Source organism: Aulonocara stuartgranti (genome assembly GCF_965226115.1).
Source record: "Aulonocara stuartgranti genome assembly, chromosome: 1".
Classification (NCBI taxonomy): domain Eukaryota; kingdom Metazoa; phylum Chordata; class Actinopteri; order Cichliformes; family Cichlidae; genus Aulonocara; species Aulonocara stuartgranti.
The window spans coordinates 20732887-20753920 of record NC_138939.1 but is presented as its reverse complement, the minus strand read 5'-3'; the positions used below and the strand labels follow the sequence as shown (position 1 = coordinate 20753920).

The 21034-nt window shown below is 40.3% G+C and overlaps 1 protein-coding gene across 4 annotated transcripts in view; it reads right to left on the bottom strand.

Annotated features, from left to right (window-relative positions):
- sbf2 (SET binding factor 2) overlaps positions 1 to 21034 on the bottom strand; it is a 110129-nt gene extending 89095 nt beyond the window's left edge. For 2 of the 4 annotated variants that reach the window (XM_082540520.1, XM_082540522.1), the window contains exons 1-2: positions 20749 to 20901; positions 2687 to 2772 (exon numbers count right to left, since the gene is read on the bottom strand). In XM_082540520.1, the coding sequence (XP_082396646.1) occupies positions 2687 to 2772; positions 20749 to 20803 (141 nt within the window). In that variant the 5' untranslated portion in view covers positions 20804 to 20901. Of the gene's footprint in view, positions 1 to 2686; positions 2773 to 20748 lie in introns of all 4 variants that reach the window. The other 2 variants (XM_082540519.1, XM_082540521.1) reach the window with 2 other exon arrangements.

Here is a 21034-nt window from a genome sequence, read left to right as displayed (position 1 = left end):
GTTACAGAAGGGTCACAATTTAAAGGAAAAAACAAAACAAAAAACAACAGAGTGTCTTAGCAAGGTGTCGAGTGACCAACCCTGACAGCAGTTTTAATGGATCTTGGCACAGAGTATCTCCCTGAAACACTTCTGGATGGCTGAATACCATTCTTCCACGAAATATTCACTTTATTTGTTGTTTTGATGATGGCGATGGGGTGGAGAAAGCTGCCTAACAGATGTGGTCTAAAATCTTCCATAACTGTTCAAGAGGGCTGAGATCTGGTGGCAGCAAAAGGCCGTAGCATGAGTCACAAGATAGGAAAAATACATGCAGATCCACGCCAAAAAGCGAGGCAGGTGATGGGCTGAAATATGTATGAAACACACTGACAAGAGCAGAGCAGTTTTATATATTTATTGCATTTGGTAAGGTGTAACGTTTGGCGTCCACCTGCTCTCCATCAGAGGACAATCAGGAAAAAGTTGGTCTGATGAAGAGCATGTGTGCTCCAAACTTTACACCCTACCAAAATGCAATAAAAAGATAAAACCTGAGTTTTGCATGTGATCACAGAATGAGTCAAATATTGTAAAACCATGCAGCGACCTCTCTGGCCCCACTGATGTGTTCATCCTGGCAATGATCACTTTCATGACAAGATAACATAAAGTATTGATTTACAGTGATCTTTCCCTTATAAGGCAAGGGTCTCGAACCTGTGGCTCAGTGTGACTTTGACTCCAAAAAAAAAAAATCGCTTGACCTGCAGCTGAACTTCAGTCAAAATTAAGCTGAAACTGGTCAATTTTTGAAAGTTTCACTATTATTTAAAGTTTTGAAGCTATATATTTTATTGATTATCAAAGGAGGCTACTTTTCATTTGACTGATGCCCAGAAACAAAGAAGTCTCAAAGTGGGTGGCATAGCTTTATTCTCAAAGTACCCCAAACAGGCTGGTAGTTAGGATTAACAGTTTTAGTATTTTCAGTACTATACTTTCTATAAAACCTACTTCTTTATTATTATTGTTATTATTTTAAAACACATGGATCAACAATATTATACATGAGCTAAAACTTAATATTGTTTTGCAGAAAAAGAAGAAATCTGGCAAAGCTGTGCAACCGTTTGGTTGTTACATTCAAGTCAAGCATTGAGGAGAGCAGGCGCTGCCTCGGTGAAGTGAGAAAAAAAATGAAACAATGTACAGATGAGCAGGACAGCATCATGTGCAAGTACTGCGTTTGGATGCAAAGTCCTTTTGCTGTTTTCCCTCCCTGCTGGTTGCCTGAACCATTTAGCTTAGTCATTAAAAGCTTATCTGCAGTAGCTAATATAAATGAACAAAACAGATATAACGCAGGCGCTCATGTCCTGTGCAGTAAGATACTGTTAACTGCTAATGTTACCCCAGAGATTGACAGTTTTCCCAGTGCTGAGAAGCAAATATTTGTTCATCCATTTTATTGTCCATATAAGGAAAACAGACCCCCAGTCACAGACCCCTTAGTCACCCTGCAGAAGAAAAAAGGAGGGGAACATGCTAGTATCTAGTCCCTTAACATGACTTAACAGGAAGCTGGAGAGAGAATCAGAAATGGAGACCAGATAGCAGGGTGGGCAAAATGTGAAAAGGAGACGAAAGGGGTTACCCAATTAGTGACTGTGAAAAGGGTTTAAACAAACTGGAGTAAACAATTTAGCTGAAACAGGAAATGCCAATATCTGATACACAAGCTCCAAAAGGGCAAGAGAAAATTCCCTGGGGTGTCATCTGTCATCTGACGCTGAAAATACTTCAGATTTCTTTTTTTCCCTGTGACAAATGTTTCTTATGATGCAGCGCTTTCCACAAAACACATTTCCTAACATTGAACCAGGAAGCATGTAGTGTTATTCAACAAGGTCCACCGTTAAACACGAAGTGGGGTCAGCACTGCACGGCACAATCGTCAGTCACAATGACGATGGAAATATTTAGATACCAGTCAATCAGAATTAACTCTATCAAACAAAACAAAGCAAAACAAGTGTACACTAAAGGTGAAATATCACAGTTCTCTTAATGAGACGTGCTGTGGAGGTAGTGGTAAAAGAGGCCAAAGGAAGGGTCAAATTTCTAGATTTTTCCCCCTCGTTACTCATAAAAGCTCAGTTTATCTAAAATACTGCGGTGAAAATGCCTTTTTGTTGCGAGAGGTCGGAGGAGAATCGCCAGACTGCTTTTATGCTGACAGCATGGCAACAGTAACTCAAACACTTGCTACAACCAAAGTATGCAGAAGAGAATCTCTGAATGTACAACACATCAAACCACAATGAACCAGACGGCTTGTAGTAGTGGAAGAACAGGGAACTGAGGCTACGATTTCAAAGGGCTCAACAGAAAAGGACAATTAAAAAAAAAAAAGGGGGAAAATCTTGTCTGGTTTGGCGAGTCGATATTTCTGCTGTGACATTAAGACGGTAGGGTTAGCAATTGGTGTAAACAACATGAAAACATGAATCCATCCTGCCTTGTATCAATGATGATAGAATTTCTGAGCCATGTTTTCACCCCCTTGTTGCATCTATGCTACAAAGAATTAAGGCTAAATAGCAGGTGAGTGTAAATTGGCACTAAATAATCACAACTTTTAGAAACCTTGAGCCCATTTTGAGTCGTTGTGAGTGCAGAAGTGTCATGTATCATGACTTGCCATTTCCACCCCCTGAGGAAAAGCTGTTCCCTCCCAGTCCTTTTTGGGAAATCGCTGAATTATCTTTCCACATCCCTCTCCTGAACCTGCAGGTAAAAGCAAAGACAAAGACTGGTCAGTCATTACAGAACACTTTTAGCGCATTAACATAGATTAAACAGGCGCCTCTGTCAGTGCGCCCCAGGGCAGCTGTGGCTACAATGTAGCTTGCCATCACCAGTGTGTGAATGGGTGAATGACTGAATGTAGTGTAAAGCACTTTGGGGTCCTTAGAGACTAGAAAAGCGCTATACAAATGCAGGCCATTTACCATTTACCATGAATGAACAGAAAAAAGTCATTACTGTATACGTATTTATGTATATAAGTCAACCAATTCAGCAACATGTTGATATGTAATATAACAATACCTCAATTTAAAGATTTCTCTTTATCAACAAATAACAAATGAAAGTCAGCATGAAAGGATGTAACGTGTAAAAAGGCCATTACTTGGTTTCTCCTTTATCTGGAAAAAAACCCCAAATCATCTGATGATTTCTAAGAAAAGTCACAACAGCCAGGAAGTGAGAAAGTGCTGAGCATTAATGACAAGAATTATTTTTACCTGTAAAAGGGAACTGAAAAATAAAATCGTACTGAAAAAAAAATAGAAAATACATTTGTTAAAAGAAATTTAACATATTATGCGTGAAAGTCAAATAGGTTGAAAGGATGAGGATAAATGTATCAGAGAACTGGGGAGCAATTCATGCCAAACAAAACCGAGTTTGATCAAATCAACCCCTTCAGGAGCTGGAACTGTTGTCTGTTTTTCAGTATTTCCTCTTTTTTTTTTTTTTTTTTTTTTTTTAGACAAGTCAGCAAATGTGGCTAAAATCACAACAGTACCAGTAAATTCTTTAAGTTTATTTCTGGATAACAGTTAATAATAATTAAAAACAAAAAAAAAAAAAAAAAAACTACCTTATTAAATAAACATATTTAACCCCATGGAGAAAAATCTCCTCGGTTCCTTCAATTTATCTGCTTTAACTGAAGATACGCTTCAAATAAATTGAGTCGGTGTGAGACGGTGTGCTAAAAGAATCGAATCATGGTTGATGAATACCACCTATCTTTTTGTGAATGATCTTCCAGCATCGCTGCAGTATTATCACCAAAACCAATTCAATAACTCTGAAATGCATTCTTGCAAAGTTGGTGAAAAACTCGTTGTGGATAGAATAATGAAAAAAGTCCTGATGAGACTGAGTAAGGCAAGATGTTTAAGGAGGAATGCGTGTGTGAGAGAGACATGAAAATTACAACATTAACACAAAGCAGGCCTGTTTCAGTGATAGCGTATGGACAAGCAAATACTAAGACAACACTGAGCTTATGGTGTGTGTGAGAATACTTTAAGTTATTTATCAGTAAACTTCTACACGCTTTTATAGAGACTAAAAGCATTACAAACGAACTTTGTAAGCTTTTTAATTTCATCTTTTAACATCTTATTTTTGCCGTTTTGAGTTAATAAATGCTGGGTTAGCTCACTCGAATTCCCAGTTACGATCAGTAAATTACCACCCTAGGTGGTAATTTTGTCACTGAAAATGTCCAGTGAGGACAGTCTCCACTTAAATTCATATTATAAAAACCCACTGCTCCAAGCTAAAGTCCATAATTAATCTTAAATGCATATTACTGTGAAGTGAATACATGAAATTACTGAATGATCTGAAACATGTTGCCTCTGAAATAAACCCTGCCATTCACTTTTGTTATTTCCCTAAAGAAATTGTTGATGTTGGCAGGAAAGCATATATACATATGCAGTACAATGTAATGTACAATTCGATGTCATCCACACTTAGAGTACATAGTGGTGACAGAGAGCTGGATACCGATCTATAGCAGTTGTAGTGAACTTCCCATTAGTGAGGTTGACCATCTAGAGCTTTACCGCTGAAATAACTCCCTCACCGATTTCCCCCAGGACCCCATATGGCCGGGTCTTGCAAAACCCCAAAACCAAAATTAGATGCAATAATTCACTTATGCAAAAACAATATGTATTTAGGACTTGATATATGACTGCAGCATTCTTGTTTAGCAATGTTGAAGGCTAATAAAAAAAAAGCAGCTTTTATCTAATTAGGGAAAAATTCCCCCCACTTAACATGCCAAAAACTGTTTCACAACATGCACTTTGTCACAATGTATTGCCTGACCCCATGACTTCATCTTCACGTTATTTTAAACTCTTAGTCACTCTCTGACAGTTAGGACACCCTTTCTATTCATCGGCCAAGAGAAAATTGCCTTTTATCAGGAGAGTACGAAAGAAACAGACAGAAATTGAATACATGTGTCTCGTTTTTTGGAATCCTTTTAACTAAACTGTATAAATAGCCCTACAGAGGTTTTTTTGTTTATGCAATCAATAAAAAATGTTGTTTTTGCTGTCACATATGGCGCTGAACATTTTTTGTAGAATCTCGATAATTAAAACACACTTTGAAAATATTTTTGAATTTACTACATGGAAAAATTTAAAAACAAAAAAAATTCCACATGCCACAATCAAAAGCATGATGTAAGTATTGGCTAGCACTAAAATCATATAAAACAGTTACAATGGTTAGGGAAATCAAAACCAAACCATGTGCCTTTTAAACATAATTTATAACCTGCAACTTTAATTTCAGACAGTAAAAAAGAAAAAAAAAAACCCTCAAGAAGCCACACAAGGACATTTCTGGATGGATTTGAGGATATGGTAAATACAATCTGTCAGTGCTGTTAGGAAGAGCGCCAAACCATAAGCAGCACCTGTCAAGCTCAGCATAGGAATAAACAGGGAGGTTCTTCGAAAGTCTGCGTTTGTATGTGTACCTGTGCTGCAGCTAGGCTAGCAGCTCACGACAACCTATCAAATATGGGTGTAACACTATGCATACTCCTCATGAAATGCACTCACGCCCTTTCAGAGACAATTACTGTCAGAGATCTATTTATGTCTCCATACTTGCTCTCCTGGGACAAGCTCCACTTGGAACGTTTCGACGCACCAGCTGCTGTCCGTCAGCGATAGCATGCTAGCCTTGATTCCTGCCAGTTTTATGGCGTGCCGAGTGTCAACTGACCTTGTTGCACGACCAGAATCTGTAACTGTCCTGCATACTCGGCACAGATTAACCAATCGGCCACCATTTGGAGTTCAAAAGTCAGATATCAGAGACTGTAAGTGAAAGATGGGCAAAGCTTCTGGAGATGAGAAATTATGTCTGTGAGCTCAGTGTGCACTTTTCTGATGAGTTTATGGTCTTTATCCTTATTTTATGTCTTTCTGAATACAATGTGATGTTCGTTTTTTTAAAATTGTTTTATTTATTTATTTATTTTAATAATGTTGGTCCCATCAGAGTCAGTTTGCATCACTATACAAATACATTTTGATGTGCAACAATTTCCATTTCTTTTCAAGGTTTTCCAGCCCCCCCCCCCCAAAAAAACCCAAAAAAAACCCCCAAAAAATGCTGTGACTCAGCAAGCTATTCAACAGACTGCTTATGAAGCCCCTGTGTCACAGTTTGGCAATAGGTCATATGCCAAGGGAAGCAGAATTGCTTGAACAAACAGGGAAAAAAAACCCCCACTGCAATACATTATCGGAATGACATGAGATCCTACAGCTGCAGCATTCATGCACCAAGCGCCTCAAGCCTGCTGTCAGCAACGCCATGAAATGTAGACCGCTGCAAAGGACAGCAACTAATTTATCATGCTGAAGCACTTTGGCCTTAATGGGACTGATGGCCTGGATTCGGAATTGTATGCAGAGTATTGCGCAAAGGTTTTAGGCACTTGAGATGTTTAGATTAATTCAGAAACATGCAGGGAGAGTCAAAAATTATCTTCAGCCACAACAAGTTGAAGGAGACCTGCAACACAGACGGTATGGGGTGGGGGCTGTGGGGGGTAAGCCTTAATCTAACATCACACAAGCTATGTACAAAAGGAGGCAGAAGACAGTGAGACTGCCTAAGTCAATGGTGCTGTTTGAGTTGACTGGAACCACTTAGGGAATGGATTTAACCTCACACTCAGGTAACGTCCTGCTATCTATCTACCAGCTGCTGTTGCATGAGAGCGAGAGAGAGACAGCCACAGACATGTTTATTTCCTACTTAATGCATTAAGAGAAAGTAAAACGTGCTCTGCGAGCTGAAGAGCCTCATTCACATACAGCGATCAACAACTTAGTCTGCGTCTCATGTGCTCTGCAACACGCTCTCCCCTCACACGCGCTCAGATTAATACCAGAATACGACAGAGCAGTGCAGGAAATAGCTAGCCCCTGCATGAACTCATTTACATTAAGCATTCATTTTTTAAAAATCAATCAAACAGACAGAAACTCCCTCGGTCTGCTTTTTCTCATTTTGAAATGCTGAATGTATCAAATTCCCACATGCATTCATTCAAAAAGACTGCAAAGGTGTGAAATACAAACTATTGCCTTGACTGGCAAGTTGTACAGGCTATCACTCTGGTCATCATTGGCCCTGAAGTTCATTGGCAAAAACCCTAGGACCCACCTGCGAAGTTCTTTAAAAACACTGTGCATGCGTAGCAAGGAAAGCTGTGTACCACTGATACCAAGTCAGAGAGTTAAGTGACAAAAATAATTTGCGTCATTAACTTAGAAAGCATTGATGTTTTCCATTTACAGGCTAAAAACAAAGAGAAGCCTGATGTTGTTTACACGGAAAAGCATGTGCAGATATATCATGGCTTGTGCTGGTAGAACACCAGTCTGCCTGACTGTTACATCTTCAGGTTTTTACAGCTCCTCTAATTGAAATCACATGCTTCGAGTCCTCCAGGTTCTAATTTTCAACCGCAGATGAAAATAAATGACAGAATTCCTCGCATTCCACGAGGCTGCACTCTCGTATTAAAACAAGCCGTGCTTTCAAATATGGCCCCCCTGATAACTATAAAGAACCCCATTGGAGAGGATAATAGAACCCAGGCCTGAATGCGAACATGCTAATTTGAACATCCGCTGGCACGACACGAGGGGAGGATACAGTCCAAAATCAACGCATGTTTATTTATTTATTTTACAGTTTTTTGGCATGTACTAAATATGCCCAAGCCTTTCCAGCTCAATAAAGCACAACCTCCGTGTGGTATGGCCCAACAAGAGGGCTGGAAAAAAAACAAACAGAAAAAACAAAACGTGAAATAAACGATACATACAAATAATAATTTTTAAATGTCTTTGGGGACTAACTTACTAGGAACATTAAATATTGGTGAAACAGCCTTTACTAAGTGTTTAATAAGGAGATATGTACATTCCAGAAAAAACATTAAAAGCATAGATCTCGTAAACTGACACTTCGACGCCAGCAAACTCTTATCAAGGGTTTGTGGCACACGGTAACAGCTTATAAAAAAACAAAAATATTCCAAGTGTCCAGGAGAAAGGGGGAAAAAAACGTGGCTGTTCCTGTTTGTTGTCTTCCTAAAATCCTTTATGTTTAGCTTTAAACTGACTCCTTTCTTTGTAGTTTGTAGCTAATTTGAAAAAGCCCAGTGATTTGTTTGACAAGCGTAAAAAAAGGATCATCATTTGGTCAAATCTAATCGGCCACTTAAGCAATCCTTACGCCTTGATTATAGTCCACTTTGGACACAAATGGCTGGAGACTCAATGGCTGAGTAGTCATTCCTTTTACACTTCTTTGAAGTCTCCTTCAAGTCCACCGCCTGGGGGCGCATGCTCAGTTGGTGCATTGGAATATATATTCTCCCCGGACGAGTCCACGCAGTCACACAACAGGCTAGCACATCTGAACCAGGCAATTTTTTTGCCCCGAGGACCAAAGTGGATACTAGCAGACACGGAAAGTATAATCTCGCCTTTAAACTAAACTCTAGATTTGCTAGAGTCAGTGCGGTCAGTGGTCACTGACACAATTGCAACAGGTATTTTGTTTGTAAATGCAGAAACTCGAGAAATCTGTGGAAATATTTAGAAAACAGTCATCACACTCAGATGGCGAAATGATCACTTTTCGACTGCCTAGTTTGAAGCGCCCCTGTCAATGACCCGGAGTGTTATGTAAGCAGCCTGAAGCTCATGCACGATAATATTTGATGTAAAATATGATCATTGTTTAAAACGTTGCTTAAAACTGACTATAAATGTAAATAGTTGCAATGCAAATCACAAAGGGCAAAAGATTCAAGTCGCTATCTCAGAGGAGATGTAAGAGGTGGCACGGAAGTGCTGTAACACCGTGGCAATCCCCATCGCTTTGTGGGCAGCTCAAGAAATACAATATTTTGGATTTGATATTGGATCTGACTCTACATTGGGTATTGATTAAATCTATGGGCGATTTTACTGAACAGAAAACTGTGACAGGACGAATGAAAAAATGCTTTAACTGTTCTATTATTAACTTGAATACATTTCTCACAGTTCACTAAATTATTTTTATAGGGATTATTAAATTCTATAGCCATTCTGCAGAGTTTCATGCAGTCTTTCTCCACACACACACACACACACACACAGAAATATGTGACTTAGATCGAATGAACCTAATAATTTATTACTCAGTTGCGTGATTTAGCACAGTCCCAACAACAAGTGAAAAAAAAAGAGTTGTTAGTCTTTCTTGATTAGAGCAGATGTTTCTCCTCTTAAAAAGAAAAAAAAAACTCAATTTATCTTTCTGATTTATCTTCCTGCTGTTACTGTTGATAAAATACAGCCAGATGCTCATTTTACCATGTATGGAAAAGGCCACCAGTGGACTCTGCCAGTTTACGTAACATGCACGTCACCGTCTAACCTCATTTTGGCCCAGGCACTTACACAGGTGGACCATTCTGGAACGGGTTCACAGGTATGGCTAATTCACTTTCTGTCACTTTACTATCACTACCCGAATATAAGGAGAAATTCCATGCATAAACCTAAAAACGTGATTTACTTTAAGCTATTACAGTGAATATATAACCATCGTTTAAGCACAAACATTCTGCTGGATCTGCTCCATCCATAAGAGTTTAGGTTGACAATATAGTCTCCAGATGTGAGGAAATATGGCTATGGTAGCAATCTTCTTTATTCAAACAGTCACAGTGTGGGGAGCAGCTCCCATTGTCTGAATAGCAACACAGTCGACGATGCTCAGTCACAGTTAACCTGAAGATAAACTTGTTTTAAAATCCTCAGCTACTATAGAGGTCTCCTGTATGAAAACATTTGCATGCAAATTCTGTAAAAGGCCAAATCTTTCCTGTAACATCATCATCGTAGTACACGGAGGCCCAGATTGACCTCAAAGTTGACCACGATCAGGAAACTAACTTGTTCTGGATGTCCTGTGTTCAAGATAGGCAAAGAAGTGAGCTTTGGTTTTATTTGCATGGTGAAAGGGTACCACAGATTAGACAACTGTTGATGTCATAATTAGCTGAGATCAACAGCTAACTCAGGAAGCTTAGTACAAACATGCAAAAAGATAAATTCCCTTTAGGTCATGCCCAGGTCAAAAGCCAGGAGAGGAGCTTTAGACAATTACAGTCAGTGCAAAAGAAAGTTTTCACAAGAATCTGTGAATTCCTGTGAAAAACTAACCTAGCGGCCAAGTGCTGCTAATCAAATGCACTTAATTGACTGGTCATTAGCAAGTGTGACTATAAAAGCAGAAGTTTTGGCAGTTTGCAGGTGTGGAGTATTCAGTTGTGTGTTAACACAATACCACAATCTTCCCAGGAGTCCCAGTAAATTCATCCCAAGGTCAGACCGTCCAGTGCTAACCCGAGAGCTACAGCCTCCACAGACGTCAGTTAGCATGTTAAATGACAGTTCATGACAGTACAATTAGAAACAGACCGAATAATTACGGAGATTAGAGAGACCTTCTCTCTAAAAAAGAACAACACAGCTTACGTTTGCAAAGTTGCACCTGAACAAACCGCAAGACTTTTGGAACAATGTCCTGGACTGACGAGACCAAAGTAGATATGCCCGGCCATAATGCACGGCACCATGTCTGGTTTAAACCAAACATGTCAGCACACACAGTTCGTACCAACTGTCAAGCACAGTGATGGAGGCATGATGATTTGGGCTCGTTTCCAACCACAAACACCTCTGTATACCAAAGTACTCTAGATTCACGTGAGAGCATCTGTGTGACAGTTAAAGCATGGCCCAAACTAGGTCATGTAGCAGGACAATGATCCCAAACACAGCATCAAAGAATGGCTGAAAATAAAAGGATCAAGGTGTTTCAATGATCCAGTCAAAAAACCAGACCTCAACCTTGCTGAAATGCTGTGTTAGCACCTTAAGAGAGTTGGGCATAGGCCACTTCAGTGAGAGAGAGCTTGATAAAGTAATACAGAAAATCTTCTAAAGGTGATTCAAGATGGTGAATCACGTGGAGCACTTGAGTTTCTTACAGGACCTGCATAGACCCTTTGAAAGCTTTTCACATGACAGCAACTTCCTCAAATGTGGATTACAGTTTTGTCCGCCTCCTCTCTGCTCACAGCTTGAAAGCTTTGTTTTCCATCTCAAAGAATAATTTAAACCAGTTTCGATATTCCACAGACAAGTGGTCCCCAGTGGGTTTCTACAAACTACATAAACATTTAAATATACTAATCAGTCAAATTCTCACCAGTTCCACTTTCACTCAGCTCATGAAAACTAAAAGCTGTGCTGCTCTCTTATATTAATGTCTTACTCATGATTCGGGCGGTGCATGTGGAGGCAGTTCCATCCAAAGAATTACTCCCTTTTCTAGCTTTCATCAAACAATTAGGTGCAATTTCTTTTACAGCCTTCGGTTACATGTGTTGATATAATTCTTGAGACTAGTTTGTTTATAACAATGGCAATACATACACACTGAGTTTATTTGGGATCAATACTGTACCCATTCCAATGTTTTACAGTATTTTGTGTGGATCGAGCTGTATCCTACCAACCCATTTCATCTGTCTCAATATATTTATCCTTAAAATGTCACAGTGAAAATGGTTCCTGCCATGAACTTTACTGTAATTTGCATAACCACAAAAATCACAATGCTCTAATTGTTTAACACCTTTCAACACACTGTGACTGGGGCAACAGGAGCCAGTGGAGTTTCCCTACATATCAGTTTTAAACTTCAACGGAGAGGAAGGAACTCCCCCATTGTGGTCAGGGTTCTTTCCACCACAAAGTTTAATTCCAAACGAGGTGCTGCCAAATGTGGAGCCCAAAAGAAAACAATCAATGGAGGCAGCGAATCCAAGAGTAAAAGCAGAAGTGAGTCAATTCCACATCTGCCATCTTACTCAGTGCAAGAGCCATAAACTCAAAACTTTGTTAACAGACAGTCTCTCTTGGTGATGAAAAATGCAAGGACTGGTAATCAGGGTGCAGGAGAGCCTAATTTTTCTGCTTACATAGGGACCTAAAAGGATTTCAGGATTACAGGAGCAGTGTCACAAATGTTAAAGTTGAAACAAATATTTATTTTTATCAAGTAACTAATTATACACTGGAACAGCAGATATTAAAAAAGATGGATATTAAAGGTGTAACCTGTAATTAACTTTTCTAAAAAAAATAAAAATAAAAATAAACACTTGAATCGTTATAAATCTTCTCAACGACTGGCTGTTTTGTGTTCCCCTCATTAAGATAGATGACAAAAATAAAGAACTGTGAAGTGCGGATTAATGTTGAGACGATTTATATTCTCCTGTCCTTGGTAACCATTATTATCTTGTCACTAAACTAGAAGAAAAATGGAGAAAGTCACTGCAAGCCCATTTTGAAATTTATTATTCACAAACCTCAAACTTTCAGCAAATTTTTATAAAAAAACAACAACAACAAAACAAACAAAAACAAAGAAAAAAAAAAAGAGTTTTCCAGAAACACAGAGCCAGCCACCATTTTCAATGTGTTTGTTACCACTAACAACAAAACAGACCACATAACTTACAAAGAAAAACGACACATGGCAGCACTTTATAATCCACATACATCATGAAATTAGCATCCCTGAACATCAGTGGAGCTTACTAATCTAACATCACCTACACAGGAATAAATGCCTTCCAGATAAAGCTATGTCAATATTGCAACAAAGTTTGTAATAAAGGCCTAGTGTGTCTTCGTCCCAAACTGTTATGCACCCATAGCTCAGTTCAGTCCTTCCTGTGCACATTCACTGTCATAAATGAATTCTCAGTACTGTGCAAAAGCTTTAAGGCATCCTTCATTTCTTTATATTCTGCAAAGAAAATAAGAAAAAGGCGCAGTAATCATAACAGTTCATATTTAGTATCACCACCTTTATACTCCAGATCTGGCCCTTTAGTTGACCCATCTAATGTTCCTCACACACAAATCATCACAGTGGAAGCCATTCATAACAAAGGGAAAAGGGGAAAAAGGCTGGGGTATGTAATTACACAAGAACTGGGCTGAAAATCAGATTAGAGCAGACACATTTGAAATTCTCACGCTATAAGATCATCAAGTTGCACAGAGAAGGTCAGGAGAGAGGTACAACAGTGAGCCTCTACAGCCTTCTGTAAAACACAGTGGAGGCTCTGTCATCTGAATTTCAGCCATTGATCTGGGGGGGGAGGGGGTCCTGTCAAAATTGATTGAATTATGAATACAGAAAAATGCCATGAAGATCTCGAACCAGCATACTATTCCATCTGGAAGCATCTGATTGGCAGGGGCTTATTTTGTAGCATGAAAATAATCCCAAACAACAGCGCCACTGCATTAAAAGCATACATGAATAACGGACAGTGGAATAGCATCAGTCTCCCCAGAGCCCAGACCTATGTAATGTAATGTAATATGTAATGTAATGTAATGTGTGCGTGTTAGTCCCCGTAGGGAAATAGTTCCTCTGCATTTAACCCATTCACCCAGTGAAGCAGTGGGCAGCCACCAATGCAGCGCCCGGGGAGCAGCGTGTAGGGACGGTACCTTGCTCAGGGGTACCTCAGGGTAGCCGTTCAGTGGAGTCGAACCACCGACCTTCCGATCATGGGGCCACCACTCTACCTACTGAGCTATCCCTGCCTGTGACCTCAACCCATTTCCATGTATGATTATGCAAAAAGAAACAAAGGATAGCTCAAGACATAGCACAGTAATATAAATGTAAAAGCATTGTTTTTTTGTGATAATATGCACTTAATGATAAAATGAACAGCCCATGTCAATCAGCCCCACTGAACAAACTGCCTGCGTCATTTTTTTCAAACCTAATTTGTTTTATTATCAAATTCCTGGTAAGAAAGTTTTTGTTCCAAATAGAAAAAGCTCCAGGAAAAGTTCTATATTTCATGCAGTCTCTAACAAGCTCCTTAACTACGCAGGCATAAACAGAAGACAAGAAGGAACCACAAAGCTACAGATGTATGACTGCATGTCAAATAGTGCTCGAACTTGAAAAAGGATGTGATTCTGTAGATGAAACTACAACCCTACGTGGTGCCGATCAACACAAGCAAAACAAGAAATGGTCTAATGGCAAAGTTAAGCGAAAGTTTAGGAAGACAGCCATTAAGATAAACCTGAGAAGCAGCAATATATGCTGTTTATAAAGCATTTCCAACCTGATCGAATAACTGAGCAAAAAAGGGGACAAAAGATTGAAACTCTTAACAGTAAAAGTGACATCCTTTTTAAAGAAAGGCCAATGTGCTTCCCTTGAAAGTGGGTTCAAAAGGCAGCACAAACACACTTGTTAAAGGTTGCAACAAAAAGTCAATTCATGGAAGTTTTGGACAGAAAAAAAACTGGCATGGAATTATTGCTGGTTGACCTTCTGATTAGCTAATCAGAAGGCTAGTTCTGATTAGCGTCACCGCTGTCTCGGTGGAGTTTAATAAACTCGGCCGTCTGCTTCTTGCTATCTAAAATATAACCAGACACTGGTGTAAATTCTCGACTGTCTCATACTTCTGTTTAATAAGTTTTCTGTTTGACGTTTAGTCAGCTGTGTGAAAACCAAGGAGGAACCCACCCGGGGGATTAATAAAGTTTTATTTTATCTAATCTAATAACTTTAATCTCAGCCAAACCGATTTACTCACGAACAAACAAAACACTGAAAAAAGCCCAACAATAACATTTTTAGGTTGTCTAAGTGACTTATATATTACGTTTAACCCGAGCAGCGAAACTCCGCGGTGATCTGAAAATGATGTGCCGGGAGTTGTGCCGTTCTCGGCCGCATCAGTAACCCTCGAGCTCCCGGCTAGCTGTCGAGCTGGTGGGTAGCAGACGCCTCTGAAAACGTCGAAGCACTTTTGCAAATATGGGATATCTTGATAAACCGAGCAGATATTTGATGTTTACACAACTACTTTCTCGCCTGAAAATATGTTAAAAGTTTATTTTGTGACCCAGAAAGATTAGTATGAGTAATTTTAAAACTTAGTAGCGGCCGCCATTGCTGGAAACTGGAGTTTGGCTGGGCCGCGCTATGAATTCTGGGATATGGTAGTAATTTGGACAGCCTTCGGCGCGTCGCTGTGACGTAATCGGTCTACAAATGCGGCCTCAGGAGGATGCAGCCCATGAATTGTATAATATAATCGCAGTATAATCGCAGCCTTTGCGGTTAGAAAATTGCACTTGATCATGTCGCGATATTATCGCAAATGCGATATATCGTTCAGCCCTACTTTGTAAGATCACAAAAGACGCAGGAATAAGTGGCAGGATTTAAGAGTGTAATAACGGACTGAAACAGAAGATGGCAGCATTGCATGTACAAGGATGTCAGCTACCGTTAAACCCCGAAGAAGAAGAAGAAGAAGAAGAAGCAGCTGTGTCCCAGAATTCATAGCGCGGCCCAGCGCAGTTTCCAACAATGGCGGCAGCTAGTTAGTTTTAATGTTACTCTTATTATTCTTTCTGGGTCACAAAATAAACGTTTAACATATTTTCAGGCGAGAATGTAGCTGTGTAAACCTCAAATATCTGCTCAGTTTATCAAGACACCACATATTTTCAAAAGCGCTCCGACGTTTTCGGAGACATCTGTTACCCACTAGCTCGTTAGCGAGCCGGGGGGCTAGGCTCACTAGCGCCGTGAGAACACCGGACTCCCCGCAAATCGTTTTCAAACCCACCGCCGTCTTTCACTCCTCAGGTTAAATATATATGAGTCACTTAGATAACTTAAAATGTTATTGTTTGGCTTTTTTTTTTTTTGTATTTTATTTGTTCCTGAGTAAATCAGTTTGTCTGAGATTAAAGTTATAGTTTTTACACAGCTGAATAAACGTCAAGCAGACAACTGATTATCAGAAGTGTGAGATGCTCCAGAATATACTCCAGTGTCCTGTTATATTTTAGATAGCAAGGAGTTTATTAAACTTCACCGAAACAATCTGCAAATTTCATTAAAATTTAATAAACTATCATCTTGTCTTTATTTTTAGTTAGCACAGACCTTAAACACTTAAAGCTGTAAGCTAATGATAGTTATATAAGAGCAGATGCTGCTGGTGCAATAAGCTGTAGTTTTACGTCCAATGGATGATATCTGATTAGTCGACTAATCGCATAAATAATCGGTGACTAGTCGACTATCAAAATAATCGTTTGTGGCAGCCCTAGTTGGCAGCTTCGCATTTCTTGCATAACTGGAAGTTATGTTTGTTAGAAATAAACCAAACCCCAATACTCTCCCATTTGCCAGGTTACAGCTTCTATATTGCACTATTATTAAAGCTGGGAACAGCCATTTATCCTTGATAGAGATCTCTGAGATACACATTTGACGTCTACATCTAACCACATTTTACTCTTACAACTAGCTGAGCATCATTCCCATTTGGGATATTACGGGAATCTCATCAACCCAGCAACCGGCTGAATCCATGCCATCACTGATTGCCTAATCAGACATGTAGGTAAACCTAATAGAACAGAACATAAGAAACTTTTGCAACACACCCACTGATGACATTACAATACAAAACCCAACGTGGCTCAAATAGTTGGCAGTTCGTCTTGTAACCGGAAGGTTACAAGATATGGCAGCCTCGCTTCCCTCCACCAGTGTGTGAATGTGAGAGTGAATGAATTGTGGAATTGTACAGTGCTTTGAGGGCCCCGAAAAGCACTATATAAATGTAATCTATTATTATTATAATTCTTGTAAAACCACTTGAAATTAAAAGAGAAAACCTTTGCTTCTGTTTTGCCAGGAATGCTCTTATCTAGTCTGTATCTTGAAACCAGCCTTAATGTGTTTCTGCTGACCGCGATCCCACCGTAATCAGAGAAACAGCTTCTGTGTGCAGTAATGTTGTGGTCATCATTAAAAGAGAAAATCCAAGAGGGGAAATACTGCGGAACCCAAAGCTTTTCCAACTTATAAACTACTCCCTAACTATGCTCAGAGTTGTCACTCTTAGGCTGAACTAACAAGTGGATGGACTCTGGCACAGAGCTTTCCAGGCAGTAGCAGAAGGTTTCCAGTGTGTGGCCTCAGAATTAAAATCTTGCATTTTGCAGATGACGTGGTACTTGTGGCTTCACTGAGCAGTGACCTCCAGCTTGAGGAGAGGAGGTTTGCAGCCGAGTGCCAAGCAGCAGGGATGAGAATTAGAGAATGAGAATTGTTTATGTACATTTCTAAACTCATTGATGGAAATGAGCTGCAAGTGACCTGAACAGTATGGATACAAAAAGCAGAAATAAGCTTCCTGTGAAGGGTGTCTGGGTATTATCAGTGATCAGGTGAAGATGTTTTTTGGATGTTTTGGAGAGCCACTACTCCTCAAAAAGAGCCAGTTTAGGAGGTCTGAGCATCTAGGATGCTTCTTGGATACCTTAGCGGGAGGAGGCCCAATTCGGCTAGCTTGGGAATGCCTCTGTATCTCCACATATTAGCTGGAAAAGCTCTGCTCTGCTTGGACTGCTGTCCCCACAACTCAGACAAGGAAGAGTCCAAAAACAGATGGCTGCGTGGACTCATATTACTAGTATGCCTGATAATCACACATCTAAAGCTGCAGACTTGCATCTATCAGGGTACCAATAGCATTATCCTATCTTTAAAAGATAGCAGTAGATAGAAGTATTTTGCTCTTATGGAAGGTCTTCTTTCTTTGTTTTGTTTTTTTCCAGGACTGTGCTTGTTACATAAGCCGTTGCCCAATGTCCAAACTCGAAAATCCAGACCGTAGAGTTTGGGCTCTGTGTCTGTGAAACACATTCCAAAAGCAGTTTGATTCAATAAAAAGTGATGATACACCACCAATAAATTGTTTCAGAAAAGCAGCTGGGCAGATGCCTCTTTTTCACTTGGCAAATTGCAATTTATGGGGAACCGCATGCCAAACCGTATATAAACCTTTGCCAGTAAAGGGAAACAGCGCCTTAATGCAAAAGGAAAAAGCCAGGATACACTGCGGGTTCGATACAGGCTGCATCCTTCAAACGAGGCGCTTTCACATTCCAACTCATTCGTGAAAATAATTCCAGGGTTTATGGCTCATGACACTAGCCCCCAGGGACACAGACTCAGGTCCAATTTCTAAAAGAGGAATCTGCCGGTTATATTCCTTGCTATCAGACTGACGACTGCACATAATTTTTTATATTTCAGAGGTACGTAAATGACAAAAGTGTGTGCCAGCTATAGGTTCAACCAACAGCAACAAACTCTGGATTTAGAAGGGGCCAAACTTCAGTGTTTTATTGCTTGTTTTAAATCACTTCAGTCTGGTGGACCAATCGCACAATAAGTGTGATCTGAACTATATTTCATGAATTGGGTCATCTGCCTGGTAATGAAAATATCACAAATAGTCTAGCTGGATTTATGTTGACACTCAGGGGACACAGAAAAGAAATAAAACAGCAATTTAAGCAAGTTACTGAAACTGGGTCATGCGATTCCAAAGAAAAACAAAAAGCAGACCTAAGTAACAAACAACAGCATACATGTGGAATTATGGTAAACAAAAAATACAGTGTATGGTATTGCAACTTCAGCCTTACGTACTTGCATGCATGAGCTTGCATTAGAAAAGCTCCACTGCCACCAATTTAAATACTTACCTGACTTTAAAAGCATTAATGTCATACTATTACAATAATAACCAACAGCAATTCATTATTTTAAAAGCTGGAGTCTAATTTTACTACAAACTGTGAGCCAGCCTAAAACTCAACAGATTGTGGGCTCTGTGTTATTTCTAGCAGATCCATTCGTAGTAATCTAACAATGAGAAGTGGGTCAGGGCAGTGGAGCAAATGCCAGCACAGAACAGGAGGGTTAATGAGGACCCATGTAGGGATCCCTGGTTTGAATTAATGAGCGAGGTGGCCAGGAAAAATCTGCCGTCTAGACAAGCTGCTGCACATTACCGTGAATAGCATGCCTTCAATGAAAACACTCTTCTCACTCAAGTCATCGCTGTGGAGAATTCATCTGTTTATTTTCCTAACAAATATAGAAGGCAGTGCGATTTTCAAGTTCTGCTGCTTACAGACATGGGCGTTCCTGCAGGACTGGTGTCCAAACCATCACCCGACAGGAATACAATTCAGTCAGGACTTCAGGAATATTTTTGTCCCCCAGAGAGGCTTCCACAGAGATAAGACATAATCAGCCACAACTCATGCTAGTGGATTTTTACAGCTCCCTCTCTCTCCCTGCAGCTAACTTCTTCATCATCAGGAGGCAGGCAAAGAAAAGACTTAACTCGTGGCCCCTGCGTCTTCTTGTGGCGAGACCATCTGAATGTGAATCCATTCAGACTCTTCGGGTGACGCCAGGAACATTTTGTCCCCGGAGCACAAAATATTCATTTGTCAGTTGGCGCCGGGGTGCACAGAGCTGATGAAAAGCACTGTTTACCTATTATGCATAGCAAGCGATGGTGACTGAGGGGATTCAGCTGCTCCAGCCCCCTTCTGAAAGCACATGGCACTGAACGGATGCCATTGAAAAAGTGGCCGGGAAACTTTCTTTTATATCCTCAATGCAGATTAGATCCGTTTTTTTAAACTTTCTCCAGGCAGCTCATTATGCATCACTTTCACAGGATAACAGTGCATCATGAGAAGTGATAAACTGTAGTACCATTCATGCCCTGTGCACAGCACGAACAATGCGTGCAATGCCAAGATGTTTTCATGGCTTTATCTATGAATGCTTGGAAATGTGTGCAAAGCTGTTTCCTGTCTTGGATGAAAAGAATGCGAGGCTGGACCTGAGGTACAGCTTGTAAGTGGAAGCATGAGGAGCTTCCTGTCCCACAACAGTGGAGAGGGAAGAGGAGGGAAAAGGACACTGGCTCAGAGCAGGCACTGCCCTTTTGTTGCAGCTGTATAATGTTACGCCCATCATGAACCACTTCAGCATTCTTCCAGCAAATAAATAAATAAATACAACACAACAACTCGCTGACAAATGTGGCTACAGCGGGTAAATACAGACCGGAAACAGAGCATGCAGGACAGCTGAGGTGCAACAGCAAGCGCCCCCCCCCCAAAAAAAGAATACACAACATAGAAGCAAAACCGGCTACCAATAGCAATCCTGACCTGGCTTGAGTAAGCACACAAATATGATAAAGGAGGAGCTAGATTTTGGTTTTATGTGGCTGAATGGCCCCTTAGACCTGATAACAGGTTCACGATCAACAGGGCAGGATGTGACAGATTTTTTTTTCTGAATCCACGAGAAGTTTCAGCTGATCCAAGTCAAATATCCCAACTCCTCGTGTGTAAACATCCACTGGTGACTTAACATCAGGCGTGTGCTTTCTGTGTAAACACACGCCCGCTGGATTGAGCGTGTGGCTGGTTGAGGAGGAGGGGGTAAAAACCAAAAAGGAAGAAAAAGTATCTCCCAGTCTCGCCTTGTAGCCGTGTGGCTAAGCTAGCGCAATGCTATCTAGCATCAACATCATCACACACACACTGACTGACGGCCTGGACATAAACCTCAGCTCCGCCAGCTCAATCTGAGAGCCGAACTTACCGGCTTTCTCCTGATCGTATCCCACGACAGTAAAATAGTCAGCCAATCTAGCCATGTCTGCCGCTTTTCCCGAGATTTACCAACACAATTCAGCATTTTTCCTTCTTCCAAAGCACAGCCATGTTTGACAGAAGGAGTGTCACTGCGCTTGCGTGCAGGAGCGGGATACATCCATGGGCGTGGGCCCTCTCGAGTTTACAAATACAGCTCTGTGCTCCAGCAGAGGCTCGTTTTGGCCCTCAAGCACTGTTTCTTTTTATAAATCGAGGGCAACCAAACCTACAGC